Genomic DNA, 19948 nt, shown 5'->3' on the forward strand with positions numbered 1-19948 from the left:
ACTCCCCCCCCCACCCACCCACTCCTCACTCCCCCCCCACCCACCCACTCACTCCCCCCCCCACCCACTCCTCACTCCCCCCCCACCCACCCACTCCTCACTCCCCCCCCACCCACCCACTCCTCCCTCCCACCCACCCACTCCTCCCCCCCCCACCCACCCACTCCTCCCCCACCCACCCACTCCTCACTCCCCCCCCACCCACCCACCCACTCCTCCCCCCCCCACCCACCCACTCATCCCCCTCACCCACCCACTCATCCCCTCACCCACCCACTCCTCCCTCCCCCACCCACGCACTCCTCCCTCCCCCACCCACGCACTCCTCCCCCCACCCACCCACTCCTCCCCCCCACCCCCCCACTCCTCCCCCCCACCCACCCACTCCTCACCCCCCCACCCACCCACTCCTCCCCCCCACTCACCCAGTCCTCCCTCCCCCACCCACCCACTCCTCCCCCCCACCCCCACTGCCTAACCACTCCTCACTCCTCCACAAGTTTGTTAATTGAAGGCAAGTTTATATCGTTATGAAACCAATTTAATGTATTAGATAATATATTTATCCACATCTAGTTTTAATATTTAGTTAATTTGAGCACCGAAATCTTGTGTTTGACCATAATAATAAAAAGGTCACACATTTTTCCTTTGTTTCCATCGATTACAAAGGACCAAAATTGCATGTAATTGGTAAATGTCAAAATGCTTTAACTCTCTTACTATTAGACCTAGGACAATGACCTGGGTATCATTTTAATGGTATTTTCATGCTCTTTCCAATGGTACCAGTTGCAAAGGAGTTCCTTGTTTTTGATATTTTTTGTCACGTACCTAGTATATAGCCTACAATAGGTAAGTCCTGCATTCTATCCCAATCTATCCATTCAATAAAATTAATTTAAATTTTAATTCTAAGCCCAAGATCAAACAAACTAGCCTAGCTAGGCCTAGGCCTACAGATGTTTGCGAGGGCTGCGTACTCGATCGACTGACCATTGTCGACGAAGCTGTCACTCTACGCAATGCGTATTCATATTACCTACAGATACAACTCTGGTACAGGAAAATCGACCAAATGTGACAATGCATGCCATTGTAAACAACTACAATACATAAAGGGCGTGAGCAGATCATGGGGATATCAGAGGTTGCATGTTCTGACTTTAAGGCACTTGTCACACTTCAGACCGATGCAATCTTCATGTAAGATGTAGTTCCTGATTCCTTGCATGTAAATGTTATTGATGTAAGACATAAACATATTTTGATGGTTTTTACAGTCCATGAAAGCAGACATTAATCCCAAAATTCCTCTCATGGATGTGGCACATTGTGGGATCCACTCGAACCACGTAATGGATCACCAACCACTTCAGACTGTAACAAGGAAATTTATTGAAGTACGTGTACAGGGAGAGAAAGTAATCATATAAGATGAGTATACGCAAAGTACCCCTACAGTTTTCTGAAAAATCAAGTGTCAAATCAGTGGTATTTATACATTGACAGGGAATGCCGAGAGGAACAGCGCAGCATGTTAACTCCCCAAATGAGATTGTGAGTTGCCGACATGGCAGCCACAATTCCTGGAAATGACTCCCCCAGCCCTTACATAAACAGAGTTTAAAAGTTCACCATTTGCCCTACTCGAATGAGCTATGTTTCAATAAGCTCCATACAAATCTTCCCCAGCAACACAACAAGCCTCTGACCCAAAGCTGATCTTCATCCAATCAGCCGCAAGGTTACATGACAGCCCACAGGTTAGCAAGCAAGTCACAATAACAACTGCTGTCAAACCCAGAATGCAATTCATTTTTCCCTTGTAATCACTAATCAACTACCCATGATGCTCCTTATTTTCCCTTGGCCTTGATTGGATAGAAATGATAATTTCCATTTTTCAGCTTCTACAACATGAACAAGCTCATTCACAAGTCTAAGAGAACTACTATTTTTTAATGCCAGACTGTCTGTTTTCTGGTTATTTTCGTCAGTCCATCGTTTACTTAAAAAAAAAAAAACCAAGAATGATCGCACTGTGGTCACAACCTGTGACAAAATCCAGCAATGGGCCGATTGGGAAACACACATTTAATGCACTATTAATGGATTAACTCAACACCTCTCATCCATATCACCCTCCCCACGGTTATATCAGAACAAACTCATTCGTCATATGGTCATGGATTGCTTAACCCCAATATGGGCCTGTTCAAAAATTACGTAACGCAATTTTAAGTAATTTGCGTAATGTAACACTTGATTGCCGTGCGCTTTGACGTAGCGTGTGTTCTGACGGGATTGATTAAGCCTTACTATTATTCGACATATGATTAGATTTTTGGGGTCCCTCATTATGAATAACACTCAACCCAAAGCAATATGGCAGATCAATATCATTGGAATCAGCTGGAAGCGTTCAAACCTTGGAATTTACGAAGCTCATCCAATTGTCCTATAACTTTCCCATTGCAGATTGGTCAGTGGTCTCTCTGTCCCACCCCACCATCCCCTCCAAGTTTCTGCATGGTACATGCGGTCCACCATCCCCTCCAAGTTTCTGCATGGTACATGCGGTCCACCATCATCCCCCTTCTTGTGAAACTCTCAAAATCCAGGATCATAGCTCACCTCCATTCATTTATTCCTCTTTTTTCCCAGCCTGTTAACCAATTTCCACATTCTCTTCAACTTCATTCTTCCCTCCAGGTTTTCAAGACTGCTGTTCACCACCATCTCATCAAATCACCTCCCATCCAGAACCATGATCTTTTCCAATCCCGTTAATCCTCTCCAAACCCACCTCTTTCTCGTTTTCCAGTTTTGTTTCCCTTCCGGAAAGTGTGCAGCTGTATCCATCTTGTCCACCCAGGCCGTATGTCCTCCCCTCGCCCTCATTCTCCCACACATCCCTTATTTCTCCAAGTCTCCCTCTACGTTGCCTCTCATCCCTGCTGTTGGTGTCATCACCCCTCCCCCCCCCCCCCCCCCGTCTGTTTTTTCTGTTCCTTTTGTTCCCCTACGTCCTGATCCGTTCTCTAGACCCTCCACGAGCGTCGACGTTGTGCGTATGTACATGATATATATATATAAATTACCTCATTACCTCATTAAACGAGTACCTCATTTTCTCAACACCTCAAAGGAGGAAACAAGCACAGTATGATAGCTGAGAAAGAAGAAATAAGTGCTAGATGGAATTGTAGTTGGAGAATCACTTTGGCATTGCATATACCTACAAGGTCGTTCATGCTTAGAAAGAGAAAGAGAGACAGAGGACTCGGAATCAGTAGGGGAGTACAAAGGCCAACGGAAATATCAGTAGAATGGCAACAATTGTCAGGCTCATTAAAGAAAATTGGGAGGTAGAAGAGATGGACTTCAGCAGACTACAAAGAAACATTTGAAAATACGACTTAGGCCAAGCAGTATAACTTAAGGCACATCTCAAAGTGAAGGCACAAAGTAAAAAAAAAACAAAAAAAACATATGATGATATGAAGGAAAAAGAAGGCTCCGTATTCATTAAAGCCTCAAACAAACAAATGCTTCCTGAGTGCATGGAGACAAGTGTCAACCGAGCTTTTACAAAGACGTTTTTGCATGGCGTTGGGTAGAATTATTCCCTGAAAAAAGTGGCAATTCCCATGGATCTGTCAAAGAAAAATAGAGATTTATATTTATATAGAGATATAAATTTTATATAGAGAAAAAGATATATATATATAAATATATATATATATATAAATAATATATATAATATATATATATACAGTCACGTGAAAAAGTTAGTACACCCCATGTAAAGTTTTGACTTTTTCAACATATTTCAACATACAGCTATTTCATTCTCATTTCAACAATATTGAGAGAGAAAGGTGATATAATATAACAAATATCATGAAACATTTACATTTTGTAGTCCATTGTATAATTTAAATAAACATAAATGCAAATTTCGCATGTAGAAAAAGTAAGTACACCCCTACATTTATCACGACTTCAAATACCTAAAATTAGAATCAGGTGCACCAGCTCAGGTGCAAATGATTAGAACATCGTTAGAGAGGATCTTGGAGGAACCTGTCTTATTTAAACCTCAGATATTTAGTTTGGTTTGCTCTTTGTTGTTGAAGTGTGTGGCATCACCATGCCAAGATCAAAAGAGCTCTCTGAGGCCTTCAGAAAGAAGGTTATAGATGCCTTAGAGTCTGAGGAGGGATTTAAAAAGATCTCTAAACAATTTGAAATCAATCATTCGACTGTCCGGAAGATCATCTACAAGTGGAGAAGATTCCAAACAACTGCCAACTTGTTCAGGCCAGGCCGCCCCAGCAAGTTCAGCCCGAGAGCAGACCGCAAGATGCTGAAAGAAGTCTCTAAGAACCCCAGAATGTCATCACGGGACCGACAGGTAGCCCTTGCCACTGTTGATGTCAAAGTGCACAAGTCTACCATTAGAAAGAAGCTGCACAAATTTGATCTACATGGGAGGTGTGCCAGGAGGAAACCTCTGCTGTAGAGAAAGAACATCAGGGCAAGATAAAGTTTGCCAATGAACATCTAGGCAAAGACCAGCACTTCTGGAACAATGTGCTCTGGACAGATGAGTCTAAGGTAGAGCTATTTGGCCACAGTACCAGAAGACATGTTTGGCGAAAACCAAAGACAGCATTTGACCACAAGAACCTGATACCAACTGTAAAGCATGGTGGTGGAAATATTATGGTTTGGGGCAGCTTTGCTGCATCAGGGCCTGAGCAGCTCACCATCATAGAATCCACTATGAAATCTTCATTGTACCAGAGGGTGCTTGAGGATAATGTGAGGCTATCTGGCGGAGAGTTGAAGCTCAACCGAAGGTGGACCTTGCAACATGACAATGACCCTAAACATACCAGTAAATCCACCAAGGAATGGCTGAAAAGAAAGAAATGGAGGGGTCTGGAATGGCCAAGTCAAAGCCCGGATCTAAATCCCATCGATATGTTGTGGGGGGATTTGAAACGAGCTGTGCATGCAAGAAACCCCTCAAACATCGCACAGCTGAAAGAATTCTGCATGGAGGAGTGGGCAAAAATTTCTCCCAGTCGATGTCAGAGACTGGTAGACAGTTATAAGAAACGCCTACTTGAGGTTGTTTCTGCCAAAGGGTGCAATACCACCTATTAGACAAGGGTGTACTTACTTTTTCCACATGCGAAATTTGCATTTATGTTTATTTAAATTATACAATACAACAACAACAGGCATTTTAAAGGCCATTTTCCCTACTAGAGCGGGGGTTAGCCTTGCGGTCCCCATGACAATCTTCTCCATTTTGCCCTATTTTCTGCATCTCTCCTTGTTAACCCCCTTGCCCGCATTTCTTCTTCCACCATCTTTGGCCAAGTCTTTCTCGGTCTTCCCCGTCCTCTACTTCCTTCTACATTCATTTCCATCACTCTTCTCAACCAGTCACTTTCATCCTTCCTCAACACATGACCAAACCATCTCAACCTGTTCCTCTTCACAGCATCAATCACAGGCAATATTCCCATCATCTTTCGCAATTCATCATTTGTCTTCCTCTCTCTCAACGATACTCCACACATCCGTCGAACCATTCGCATTTCCACCCTTTCCAACCTTCGTTGCTGCTCTACGTTCATTACCCATGTCTCGCTCCCATAAATCATAACACTTCTCACACATGCAGCATACACCTTTCCCTTCAGCTTCAACGACACGCCCCTCATCATCAGCACGCCACTCAGTTCCCGAATCTCTTCCATGCACATCTCACTCCAGCAACCGTTGCCGAGTCTGATCCACCTTCTCCATTCAGCATGTCTCCGAGGTAGCAGAATTATACAATGGACTACAAAATGTAAATGTTCATCACATTTGTTATATTATATCACCTTTATCTATCAATATTGTTGAAATGAAGATCAAATAGCTGTATGTTGAAAAAGTCAAAACTTTACATGGGGTGTACTTACTTTTTCACATGACTGTACAGTGTACATACATACATACATACATACATACATACATACATATATATATATATATATATATATATATATATATATATATATATATATATATATATATATATATATATATATATATGTATATATATATAAAGTTCAAAACACACATGGTCACAAGTGTGCCGCACTGACCGCGTCCTCAGTCGAGGTCCTCAGCCTCATCCCGTTTCAGCCCTTCAATCTCGATACGGTCAGCTAAGGTGGGCCAGCAGGGGCACATACACATCCACATGCAGCAACTCACCTGGATGCATACATACCCCAACCCCCAGCCAGTGCGAACGCAGACTACAACAAATAACACCTCCGCATCCAGAATCCACAGCACCAAACAAACATGGTGGAACACTCAAACCCCCACCTTTATACGATTCACCACACACCAACAAGACACACCAGATCATTCATACACACACACACACACACACACACACACACACACACACACACACACACACACACACACACACACACACACACACACACACACACACACCAACCACCTACCCTTACAACATAGACACTCAACATACAAAAACACACACTCATGCAAAAATTAATTCATGCAAAAACACACACGCTCACCCACTCACTCATATACACAAAATAAGAAATAATAATAGTAACAAAACAACAACAACAACAAAAACCACACACAACCAACCTACACCGTTCATGCCTCCATAAACTTCCTCCATATCCAAAAACGAGCCTTTTAAGGCAACCTGGGCCACCTTGTCACACATCCTCCTTCTTTCTGTCCCACACACTCCCAGCCTAGCAAGAAATGCAGAAAAGGAATTGCCAATATACCCTCTGCACCCCACCTCAAATGGCTGACACGAAACTCGCCAACCCTTCTCCCGGCACTCTGCCTCCAGCTCACTGTACTTTCCTCTCTTCCTCTCGTGCACCTCCTGCATGTTCTCTTCCCAAGGTACCGACAATTCCCCTAAGATGACCTGTCTTGTTGCACCTGACCAAATGACAATGTCAGGCCGCAACCTTGTCACACAGATCTCCTCTGGGAATACCAATTGTGTCTTTAGGTCTGCCACCACCTGCCAATCACAAGCATCTGACAGCCCTCTTGCTTTCCACCTTCTCCTCCTCCATCTCTTTCCACCTCTTACCACTTGGCCCTCTTTGACAAACCACACCTCTCCCCCATCAGTCACCTTCTCCACTCTTATTTCAACTGAAAAGGATGTACCTAAAGGATGTACTTTGAGGATTTTGAGCTCAAAGTACACAAAAATATCTAATAATTCTTAGAATCCTTATTTTAACGCCCCCCCCCCCAACTACTATTCCCTGTCTTTCTTTTCCTAACACACTTTATTACTCTTCCTTTTCACCTTCTAACCACCATCTCCCATGCAGCAGGAGATGGGATTTTGCAATAACTTCTGTATGTCTGTCTATGTGGCTGGCCGGGCTGTAATTTTTTAAAACCGTTTTAGCTTTTGTCATAAAATTTTCAACAAAGCAAATTTTCATCCAATTGACCTGAAATTTTCAGAATTTGCATATTGGGTTACTGGATTGGTACACCAATCAAAGGTTAGAAGTCAATTGTTTTGTTTTTTTTGATCGAAAGGTCAAATGTCAATGTTGCATAAAATCATCAATTTTCATCAAATAGACTTGAAATTTGAACAGTGTTTTTATATTGGGTCACTGAGGCCTATTGCTTTTGACGTCAAAAGGTCAAGGTCACCTAAAATCGTCAATTTTGGTAATTTTATTTTTTAGTTGTTTTTGTCATGTTTAGTGCATAGAAGAAGAAGAAGTCTCAATACAAAACAGATGCAGACGAGCTTTGCATTTTCAGATGCTTTCTCGTTTTCCTAAATTTTCTATGTAATATGTAGATAGCCCATAAACATTTTAGTCTACAGTACATCCCAAATGTAGGGTCAAACAGTGATTTATAAACTCGGTTGAAATTGTTGCGATTCTGATTAAGGCCACAGGTGCTACAGTATACATATGTGCTGCAGAAATGAGTGACAATGATGTCTCATGGGTCTTAACAAAAGCATGTCACTTTATCATCATACACTCTTACGAAACCGGCTAACTGTACACCGTGCATGTGGGCAGCAGAACATCTGCACACCATGGTACCCCGAGAGGAGGTGAGCGGTGTACTGGCCGTTCTGACTATTGAGAACGCTCAGCCTCAGAATGCTGGGTTTTATGTGGCGAGAGGAGTCAGTCAAGATTGGTCTGAAGCTGCCATCATTAATCTCTTTGTTAGAGGTAAGGTGGAAAGAACATTTCGACCGAAATAATAAAATGACACTTGCATACACCATGTATAGAAATGTAATTCATTAAAACAGTTGTGAGCGTACTTTGTTTGGTGAATTAATAGTTTAGAGAGCAAAATGTTACGTGGTATTCCTTTTTCACTTCCACCCTCCTCTTAATTGGCCTATTTTTATATCAGTTATCCGTGCATAACTTGGTAACTGTTCACCGATTTTCATTTTCTTGAGATGATAAACAATGTCAAACACCCTCGGAACGATGTGAAACTGGGCTTCCCGTCTGCCAGCATTATTTGGTGGACGTTAAAGATTTCAGGGGGTCTCGTGTGAAGAGTAGGCGAGTTATTGCTGGACAAATGACAAATTCCTACCCTGAATAACTGCTGGGAAAGCAATGACAAACCACTCATAACCCATGCTAAGAAACTGCTCTGGCAGCACGACACTGCAAAGTGTGGTACATTGTTGATGATTATGATGATCATTATGGTGAGTAATTTTCTGGACACCGACAACTTCTGGTTTCTGGTCACTTTTCTGGTTTCTGGTCACCTCTGGTCTTTACATACAGACTTGGCATTTAATATGGAATTTTTTTTTTTCTTGAGTTGGGTTTACTTTCTTAACTCAGTATATCAATCTGGTGAGTTTCCTTTACACTTTGGTGATTTATTTGTTAAAAGAACCATGTCACTGATTGTCTGTCGCAGCAAGAAGTCAACAACTGGATTATATCACAGGTGGCGTGGCAAAATGTACGGACAGGTGCATTTGATGATTGGCTTCACAGTCGGGTATACAAGGGTTGTTGCGTTCTGTATTAGTGGAAAACAACTGCTGCACATCTCCAAAAGTTATTGCCGCTTCCTCTGGAGATGGTCTGTCAACTCGACAATGTTGTTTGTCATGGAGTGGTGGCTTTACGAAATTACGGCATGAAGCAGCGTGCTATTGCTCGGCAGTATTGTATCACTCAAGGTCAGGTGTCAAAGATCCTGAAACGAAATGCTCAGAGGGGTGTCCCTACTCCAATACCGAGGCCAGGACATCCCCGCAGAACAACAAGGAGGGATGATCGCCAGCTGCACCGGTTAGTCCGCAATGGCCATACCAAGTCAGCTAATCGGCTTAGAGCTGAGTGGCAGTAACTGACAAATGTGCCTGTATCCAGAAGGCTAGTCAACCAACGACTGGTTCAATCAGGCTATCGTGCCAGGCGTCCCCTGAGAAAGCCATGCCTGACCAGACAACACCGCCAGCGCCGATTGCAGTGGGCCAGAGAGCACCGTCAATGGCAGCCAGGACACTGGAATCATGTGATCTTCAGTGACGAGTCTAGATTTCTGCTCTATCGTCAAGATGGCCGCGTCCGAGTGCGCAGACAAGTGCATGAAGCCTACAACAAAGATTGTATAGTGCCAAGAGTCCAAGCTGGAGGTGGTGGGGTGACCGTTTGGGCTGCTTTTCATGCAGGGGGCAAAACTGACCTGGTTGTTCTGAATGGAAACCTGAACCAGTTCAAGTACAGGGTCATTCTGGAAGAAGCATTGCTTCCATTTGCTCGTGCAGCCTTTCGAGGAAACTTTGTCTTCCAAGATGACAATGCACGGCCTCATCGTGCTCGCATGATCCAACACTTTCTTGCTGACCGTGGTGTAGAGCATATGGAGTGGCCTGCCATGTCCCCGGATATGAATCCGATAGAGAACTTGTGGGCAGAATTAACGCATCGAATCGACCACTTGGACCAGCAGCCGACCTCTGTGCGTGAATTGCAGCAGGCTATTGTCACTGCATGGCAAGGGATTCCTGTCCAAACCTTGGCAAATCTCGTGAACAGCATGCCTCAACGTGTACGTGCTCTCCTGAATGCTCGTGGGGGTTACACGAAGTACTGAACTGTAATTTTACTGTCTGTAATCCCAGTCGTAATTTAACTTTTGTTTAAAAAAAAAAATTTTTTGGCTAATGTGCAAAATAGAGATACTTCTGGAAAACGTACAGAGGTTTAACACAATACTGTCCATGAATTGAGTTCGATATCAGTTTACATCACTTTCAAGGATCAATTTATTTGTTTCGAAATTTCAAATGTGGTTTTTGTTTCTTTTAAAGGTCACATTAACCAAATCTAGAATAATTTCAACATAATTCCAATGAACTTTTGGTTCTAAGACATCTTGAAAAGTAAGTTCACCCCCACAAAAAAAATATTCCATATTAAATGCCAAGTCTGTACAATGGCATGCCTTTATGATACAGATTCAGATGGTTTAATGAAATGGCTGAACTGATTTTTACACCTTGCACCTTTTGAGAGCTTTCACCACAGGGCTAGCAGTTAATGATTGAGTAACAAATACATTTTAGCAAAATTGAATATGTACATTAGAGTGTATATTTAATATTATCATTTTCAAGGCACATGCAGAATATATTAATCAATCTCGATGACATTTTCACAGATTATTCATCACATCATTTGTGATTAGAACAAATAAATTGACCAATAAGGGATAAACCGGAAAGACTGAGATTTGGGTAAAATACTTTTTGTCCAAGACTGCTTTTGTAAATGTAAAGGTCCTGTTCAGTGCTTTCCTTCATTAGTGATGCTGTTTTGTATTTGATATAGTGCTGGTGGATATAGCATTGCTAATCACGTTTCATTTTTGAAAATAACTTCCTTAATAATCTTTGCAAACTAGCAAATAATCTGTCCTTATGTACGAGTTAAGATGAGATAATATAAACCCTCCTGGGCATCCTAAAACCTTCCTGGCACGCCCCTAGTACAACCACCAACTTTCAACTCATTCTATCCAGGGGTTCAGGAGTGCTTAGAAGTCAAACAAAACAAACAAACAAACAAACAAGAAGATGTCATGCAGAGCATGATACTTACACAATCCACCCCCCCCCCCTCCACCCCCGAAAAAGGTTGCAATTGATTCAGCAAATTGTCCATTTCATCAAGATCAAAATTGACGATCTTGATCAAAGCTCAGGTAAATAGGATGAAAAGTGACGATTCTTAGATGAAAATTGATGATTTTGGAAGTTTGACCTTAATTTGAATGTTTGATCTCAAAAATAGTTAGTTTCCCAATTTATTCACTAAATGTGCAAATGCTGTTCAATTTCCAAGTCAATGGGATTAAAATTGATGGTTTTTCAGATGAAAATTGATGATTTTGGAAGTTTGACCTTGAGTTGACCTTTGACCATTTGAACTCAAAAATAGTACGTTTCCCAATTCAGTGAGGCAATATGCAAATGCTGTTCTATTTTCAAGTCAATCGGTTGAAAATTGACGGTTTTCCAGATGAAAATTGATGTTGGAAATTTGACCCTGAGTTGACCTTTGACCATTTGACCTCATAATCAATAGGCTTCTCATTTGTGACCACCTCTACAACTTGGTGAAGTTTCGTGACGATCAGTTTAGAATTGTGACCTGTAGGCCGGTGACAAACAGGCAAACAAACTGACGGAATAACAAACGCAACTGACCAATATACTTGAAAAATCTTCGATTTTGCAAGTAACAAGAAATATGTCGTGCATAGCACAATACTTGCGGAATTCCTAAAATAAGTTGTTGGCCTATGATGACCTCAAAAATACTTGGTGGTTGAATTCAGTGTCCAGATATGCAAATCCTCTTAAAATTTCAAATCAATCGGACAAAAATTGAGGATTTTAGAAATCTAAAAAGATTTTAGAAAGAAATCTAAAGTTTGTGACCTTTGGCCTATGTTGACCGATTGACTTTTTGACCCCGAAAACAATAGGCTTATTACTTATGACCAACTCTACCATTTGGTGAAGTTTTGTGAAGATCGGTTGAAAATTGTGACCTGTAGGCGACTGATAGACAGACAGAATGAAAAATTACTCATAGAGCGACACTTGGCAAAACAAAACAAAGTAGATTGGCACTCGGAAGAGCATTCTTTTGACTTCACAAATAATTGGTGGTTGAATTATGTGACCTGATATGCAAATCCTATTCAGATTTCAAGTCAATCGGATGAAAATTGAGGATTTTAGATATATTTTTTAAAAGGTTGACCTTTGACCTATGTTAACCTTTTGGCCCATGTTGATCTCAAAAATAGTTGGTAGTTGAATTCAGTTCGCTGATATGAAAAACCGATTCAAATTTCAAGTCAATCGGATGAAAATTGCGGATTTTAGAAATATGAAATGGTTGTTGACCTTTTGGCCTATGTTGACCTTTTGGCCTATGTTGATATGCAAAATAGTTGGTGGTTGAATTCAGTTTGCTGATATGTAAATCCTATTCAAATTTCAAGTCAATCGGATGAAAATTGAGGATTTTAGAAATGTGAAAAAGTGGTTGACCTTTGGCCTGTGTTGACCTTTTGGCCTATGTTGATCTCAAAAATAGTTGGTGGTTGAATTCAGTTTGCTGATTTGTAAATCCCATTCAAATTCCAAGTTAATCGGATGAAAATTGAGGATTTTAGAAATTTGAAATGGTTGATGACTTTTGGCCTATGTTGAACTTTTGGCCTCTGCTGATCTCCAAAATAGTTGGTGGTTGAATTCAGTTTGCTGATATGTAAATCCTATTCAAATTTCAGTCAATCAGATGAAAATTGAGGAAATTAGAAATTTGAAAAAAGTGTTGAACTTTTGGCCTATGTTGACCTTTTGGCCTATGTTGGTCTCCAAAACAGTTGGTGGTTGAATTCAGTGACCAGATATACATATCGTCTTCAAATTTTAAGTTAATCGGATGAAAATTGACAATTTAAAAAAATTTGGCCTATATTAACCTCAAAAATAGTTAGTGGTTGGTTTCAGTAAGCTGATATTAAAATCCTATTCAAATTTCAGGTTCATTGAATAAAAATTAAGTATTTTAGAAATCTGGCCTATGTTGACCTTTTGGCCTGTGTTGACCTCAAAAATAGTTGGGGGTTGAATTCAGTGACCAGATATGCATATCGTCTTCAAATTTTAAGTTAATCTGTTGAAAATTGACAATTTTAGAAATCTGGCCTATGTTGACCTCAAAAAGAGTTAGTGGTTGGTTTCAGTAAGCTGATATGCAAATCCTCTTCAGATTTCAAGTCAATCAGATGAAAATTGAGGATTTTAGAGATTTGAAAAAAAAGGTTGACCTTTGGCCTATGTTGATCTCAAAAATAGTTGGTGGTTGAATTCAGTTCGCTGATGTGTTAATCCTATTCAAATTTCAAGGCAATCGGATGAAAATTGAGGATTTTAGAAATCTGAATAGGTTGTTGACCTTTCGGCCTATGTTGCCCTTTTGGCCTATGCTGATCTGCTAAATAGTTCGTGGTTGAATTCAGTTTGCTGATGTGTTAATCCTATTCAAATTTCAAGTCAATCTGATGAAAATTGAGGATTTTAGAAATTCGAAAAAAGTGGTTGACCATTCGCCTATGTTGACTTTTTGATCTCAAAAATATACAAGATTTTGTCGGACTATGAACTCTACCATTTGGTGAAGTTTCGTAAAGATCAGTTTAAAATTGTGACCTGTCGGCAAGTATACGTGAGCGGACAGACAAACAAACACTGAAACGCACAAACCAGAGTGATCAACGTACTTGTCAAAAATATTTTTTTTGCCAAGTAATAACGCACAAGACTGACCAATGTACTTGAAAAATCTTAGATTTTCACAAGTAACAAACACTATGTTGTAACAAACACTATGTAACAAACACTATGAATAGGATTTACAAAACAATTCCTAAACTATGTTTCGTGAAATAAGGAGCTGGTACTCTAGGTCCCCCACTTTTTGGGTGGTATAAGGAATGGATCTGTGTAATATGAAAGCTAAATCTTGAACGGCTTTTGAAATATCACATACACAAGTCAAGTTACTGAGATGATAGTTGCTACGGCAACATAATTCAGCTAATCACCGTTAAGATCTACTCAGGTTGAGACAGTATCATTAGGAATCGATATCTGCAATATGAAAGCTAAATGTTCAATCGATCATTTTCTTTCAAAATTTTCAAAACTTTGTTGCCGAAAACTCTTCCCAGCACTCATTGATGAACCTCTGAAAGTTTGACGAAGGTCTTTTTTTTTTTTTTTTTTTTTTTTTTTTTTTTCTATACTGAATCGAGGCTCGTGAAAGAGCTGACAACCGCGAGGGAAAGACAAAGACAGTACATGGGGACCGCGAGGGAAAGACAGTACATGGGGACCGCGAGGGAAAGACAAAAACAGCACATGGGGACCGCGAGGGAAAGACAAAGACAGTACATGGGGACCGCGAGGGAAAGACAGTACATGGGGACCGCGAGGGAAAGACAAAAACAGCACATGGGGACCGCGAGGGAAAGACAAAGACAGCACATAGGGACCGCGAGGGAAAGACAAAGACAGTACATGGGGACCGTGAGGGAAAGACAAAAACAGCACATGGGGACCGCGAGGGAAAGACAAAGACAGCACATAGGGACCGCGAGGGAAAGACAAAGACAGTACATGGGGACCGCGAGGGAAAGACAAAAACAGCACATGGGGACCGCGAGGGAAAGACAGTACATGGGGACTGCGAGGGAAAGACAAAAACAGCACATGGGGACCGCGAGGGAAAGACAAAGACAGTACATGGGGACCGCGAGGGAAAGACAGTACATGGGGACCGCGAGGGAAAGACAAAAACAGCACATGGGGACCGCGAGGGAAAGACAAAAACAGCACATGGGGACCGCGAGGGAAAGACAAAGACAGTACATGGGGACCACGAGGGAAAGACAAAGACAGTACATGGGGACCGCGAGGGAAAGACAAAAACAGCACATGGGGACCGCGAGGGAAAGACAAAAACAGCACATGGGGACCACGAGGGAAAGACAAAGACAGCACATGGGGGCCGCGAGGGAAAGACAAAGACAGTACATGGGGACCACGAGGGAAAGACAAAGACAGCACATGGGGACCGCGAGGGAAAGACAAAGACAGCACATAGGGACCGCGAGGGAAAGACAAAGACAGTACATGGGGACCGCGAGGGAAAGACAAAAACAGCACATGGGGACCGCGAGGGAAAGACAAAGACAGTACATGGGGACCGCGAGGGAAAGACAGTACATGGGGACCGCGAGGGAAAGACAAAGACAGCACATAGGGACCGCGAGGGAAAGACAAAGACAGTACATGGGGACCGCGAGGGAAAGACAAAGACAGTACATGGGGACCGCGAGGGAAAGACAGTACATGGGGACCGCGAGGGAAAGACAAAAACAGCACATGGGGACCGCGAGGGAAAGACAAAGACAGCACATGGGGACCGCGAGGGAAAGACAAAGACAGCACATGGGGACCGCGAGGGAAAGACAAAAACAGCACATGGGGACCGCGAGGGAAAGACAAAGACAGTACATGGGGACCACGAGGGAAAGACAAAGACAGTACATGGGGACCGCGAGGGAAAGACAAAAACAGCACATGGGGACCGCGAGGGAAAGACAAAGACAGTACATGGGGACCACGAGGGAAAGACAAAGACAGCACATGGGGACCACGAGGGAAAGACAAAGACAGTACATGGGGACCACGAGGGAAAGACAAAGACAGTACATGGGGATCTGTTTGGCCATCTCTGAGAAAAATGGTGACACACAGACAGGCAAACATCTCTCTTGTAGTATAAGAAGATGATGATAACTTCTTGTCATGTTTGACAGGCTGCATTTTTACAAAACAATTCCTAATGTTTTTTCAATATATTTTCAAGATCACTACATAATTCTGCTCTATTGCAGATTGTGAAGCAGGACGTTGGGGGAGCAACTGTGAAAAGCGTTGTCCAGGCTGTCTTAATGGGGGTATTTGCAATACTGAGACTGGGAAATGCATCTGTGCTCCTGGCTTTACTGGATCTACCTGCCATATTGGTTTGTTTTACTCATTCGAATCTACATCCAGTTTCACTGTTAACTGTCTCTATTATATTGTTACCCTTGCCTGAGGAGAGGGTATTGCATTTGAGTCCGTTTGTTTGTCTGTTTGTCTGTGTTTGTTTGTCCGCACAAAATAAATATGATTTTCTCTGCACCCGTTGGTCCGATTGACAGGATGTTTTCACCATAGGTGCAACTCCACCTGTAGGATTTAAAAAAATGATAATTATGACGTCATAGGTCACGTGTTATGGGCGCCATCTTGGAAAAACCGAAGACCTTTGCACCTCTATATCTCCAAAAGCACTGAATAGAAAAAAATTGAGACATGGCTCATTGTAAAGAACTCTCCATGTGGAATAACATATTGTTATGTCGGTTGGGTAGGCATATATGGATTTAGGTAGATCTGCATAGGTAAGTGCTTCGTCTGTCATGCTAGAGAATCTCAATGTAATAAGTTCTGTAGACCGGATGTCGGATAAGTTGGATCTGTGTCCCCGCCACGAGGGGGCGGGGCTTGGTAACTAGAATTAGGGAATAAGGATAAGATTCCATTGTGTGTCGTCCCCTCTGCGATTATCCTGGTGTCCCGTATGGCAACGCACTCTTATACAGTAGATAGATCCATTAGTCCACACACTAATTAAATCTCCTCTCATAATGACTGACGAAAGAACAGACAGCAAGCGACCGCACACTACGGCGCCATGGCAGGCAGACATCGCACAGGCGAGCCGAGAGCCACGCCCAGGAGAACTCGTGATTGACAGGAGGGGGAGGGGCGAGCAACAAGCAGGTCACCGATTGACAGAGTAGGGGAGGACGTGTGATTGGTCAGGGGAAGGGCAGAAAGCTTCCCCGTGATTAGTGGAAGGAGCGACATACTGATTGGGCACCGACCGATGGCATGACATGAAGGGCAAAAAGCGCTCGGCCAATGAGAGGACACCAACGCGATCGGAAGATTTGTGAGGTCAAGGGGCACCGCTGGTTGGAGGAGGGGAGGGCTGACGTCACGTGATGGCAAGTAAAACCTCTCGCTCGCCGGCATTTTGCTCTGTTCCCTTTGCCCTATTGCTCCGGACCGTACCTTCTGACACCCCGACCGTACCTTCTGACAACCGACTGAGTCGTCTGACACACCGGTGCTTTCCGATTCCAATGTGATGACACCCACCGATGTGACTGACACAACTAGCAATGCCCCCTTTCCCGAACTCATGAATGAAGAATCCATAGTGTATTCTAAAAAGCGAAGAGCACCAGTGCCAAGCAATTTCGCTGGTGCTGCAAAGAAGGCGGTCATGGGCGGCACCATTCCCGGTGCACATGTGTCCGAGTGTCCCTCTGACATTCCCTCACTAATTGAGTACATGAATACCGTTGTCAATGACACCAGCGAGTCTCATTATGTAAATGAGCCAAAAAATAAAATTTGTACCTCTCACCTGGAAGTTTCCGAGTGCGAAACCTCCAGTGAAAGTATTACCATTTCCGAGCTGGGAAATGTTTTTCCGCTTGTCCCCCCTTTAAATACCGAGCAGACTATGGATTCAATAAACGTTCCCACTGTACAAACGGGGCCGGTAAATCTGAGTTTGCTGGGATCTCAAACCCAAGCTCCAACCCCAGATACAAATATCCACCAAAGTGTTAACGAGTGCTCTCGGGAACACCTTGGGAAACTTGTGAAGGTGCCTCCAGACAAGACCGCGGGGGCAGCGGGTAATACCCCAGAACCTGACGACATGTTATCTGACGTGTCTGAGTCCGAGGATGACATTGAGGCAACCAAGCTGTCACAATCGATGACAGGTCACTCACAGGTACCCCCTCAACTCATTTTTACCTTCCTTAACGAAACGTATCGTCACCGCAACATTGTAATTAAAGACTATTTCCCTGACTTGGCAGCATTAATTTGCACCGCAAAGTCAATAATCAAAGCGCATGAGGATTTTGACCTGACGAGATCTCAATTCCACAGATTAAGAAAGTTTGTTACCCGAGCAGGTGCAGAGTGTTCCCAAGCACAGGTCGATTTCATTAACACGGAATGAAAAACATTTCCTTTGCGACCTTAAATATGAATGGTGGGGGTGCAACTCACCTCCGTCAGGCCCAAGTTAAAAACTTGTTTGATCGTAAAAAGGCAAATGTTATTTTACTGCAAGAGACCCACATCACACCTAACGTGGAACATAACTGGTGCCAAACTTTCAAATGGGTGAAGCCTTCTGGTGACACACAGACAGGCAAACATCCGGGTGTTAAGCCTATGTTAACCGCCTTAATGGCCTACCCGCCTTAAACACGCTAAATTTTCGATCAGAAATAGCATAAAGGACAATGCTATTTTAGCAATCTGTCAGCCTCATCTGCTGGGGTTGGGTTTTTTCTTAAGCCAGGTCTAGCTTTTGAGTCTTGCTATTTTCAGGAAGTCATAAAAGGCCGGCTTATTTCCCTTCAGCTTGTACACCAAAACTTCCGCTGCACCATTTTCAATGTGTACGCACTTAGTGAGAGCAGGGACCGAAAGGCTTTCTTCACCTCCATGGTAAACCACCTGAAATCAGTTGATCTCGACCAATGTGTGTGCATTGGTGGTGACTTTAATTGCACCTTTGACCCTTCGAAGGACAGAAATTCTGCAGAACCCCACCCCGAGTCCCATGCGGACCTATCCCGTTTCTTTAAGACGGCCGGTCTACTGGATGTTTGACGATTGCATCACCCCAACGTAGCCCAGTATACCTGGTGTCGATGTGCCAATTTTTCGGGTGTCTTCGGCAAGATGTGCCGGGTGTCTTCGGCAAGACTCGACCGCTGGTACATTAACGTACCCTTTAGGAACGTCGTGGTTTCTTGGGGTTGTTTTCCGTCATTGTTTTCAGACCACCATATGGTAACCTTAGATCTTTCTTTTCCTCGACCCACATGCAGAAATAGTTACTGGAAGTTTAACGTTAAACTTTTAGAAGATAGTTTATTTACAGACTCCTTTCGTGATTTCTGGGCTGAAATGAGTACTAAAAAATCTTCTTACTCCTCAATTAGTCTTTGGTGGGACAACCTAAAGGCCCAAATTCGAGTATTTTGTCAACAATTTAATTCACACTGTACCAATGTAAAACATATCACGATGGCTTGCTTGGAAGCAGATATCTTAAGGTTAGAGGGCAAGTTGGCCAATGAGAGCAATGCAGTGAACTATCGGTTGCTACTCGAGAAGAAGGCCCAATTAAGGGATTTGATCCATGAAAAAGTAGCGGGCACAATGGTCAGGTTAAGAATACAGAATATAAAGGTTTCAGATACCCCAACTAAGTCTTTCTTTCACCTAGAAACTGTAGAGAAACCGGCACGACTTATATCTTCGGTTTTGGACCCAGGGGGGAACATCCTAACAAATCCAAGTGATATAAGATTAAATGTAATCGATTTATTTTCTGATCTTTTCAAGGCCAAAACAGTTTGTCACGAAATGATGAATGTTTTGACCTCTCATCTTCCTTCTGTGGCTGAGGCCCAACGTCTAGAACTTGATGCTCCAATTACCCTTCCAGAGCTAACCGGTGCACTTGCTGAGATGGAGTCGGGAAAGGCCCCTGGCATCGATGGCCTACCCGCCGAATTTCTTTCGGCATTCTGGGACATTTTGGGCCCAGAGCTGCTCAATGTTCTGGATGCGTCTCTTTTG

The 19948-nt window shown here is 42.9% G+C and overlaps 1 protein-coding gene across 9 annotated transcripts in view; it reads left to right on the plus strand.

Moving 5' to 3' along the window:
- LOC137430556 (angiopoietin-1 receptor) overlaps positions 1 to 19948 on the plus strand; it is a 352893-nt gene that overhangs the window by 103819 nt on the left and 229126 nt on the right. For 5 of the 9 annotated variants that reach the window (XM_078779299.1, XM_078779303.1, XM_078779309.1 and 2 more), the window contains exons 4-5: positions 8151 to 8309; positions 16108 to 16239. In XM_078779299.1, coding sequence (XP_078635425.1) covers positions 8151 to 8309; positions 16108 to 16239 — 291 coding nt within the window. The remainder of the gene's footprint in view (positions 1 to 8150; positions 8310 to 16107; positions 16240 to 19948) is intronic. The other 4 variants (XM_078779304.1, XM_078779307.1, XM_078779328.1 and 1 more) reach the window with 1 other exon arrangement.

The sequence above is a fragment of the Myxine glutinosa genome, chromosome 1 (assembly GCF_964187855.1).
Source record: "Myxine glutinosa chromosome 1, kmMyxGlut1.1, whole genome shotgun sequence".
NCBI classification, from domain to species: Eukaryota; Metazoa; Chordata; class Myxini; order Myxiniformes; family Myxinidae; genus Myxine; species Myxine glutinosa.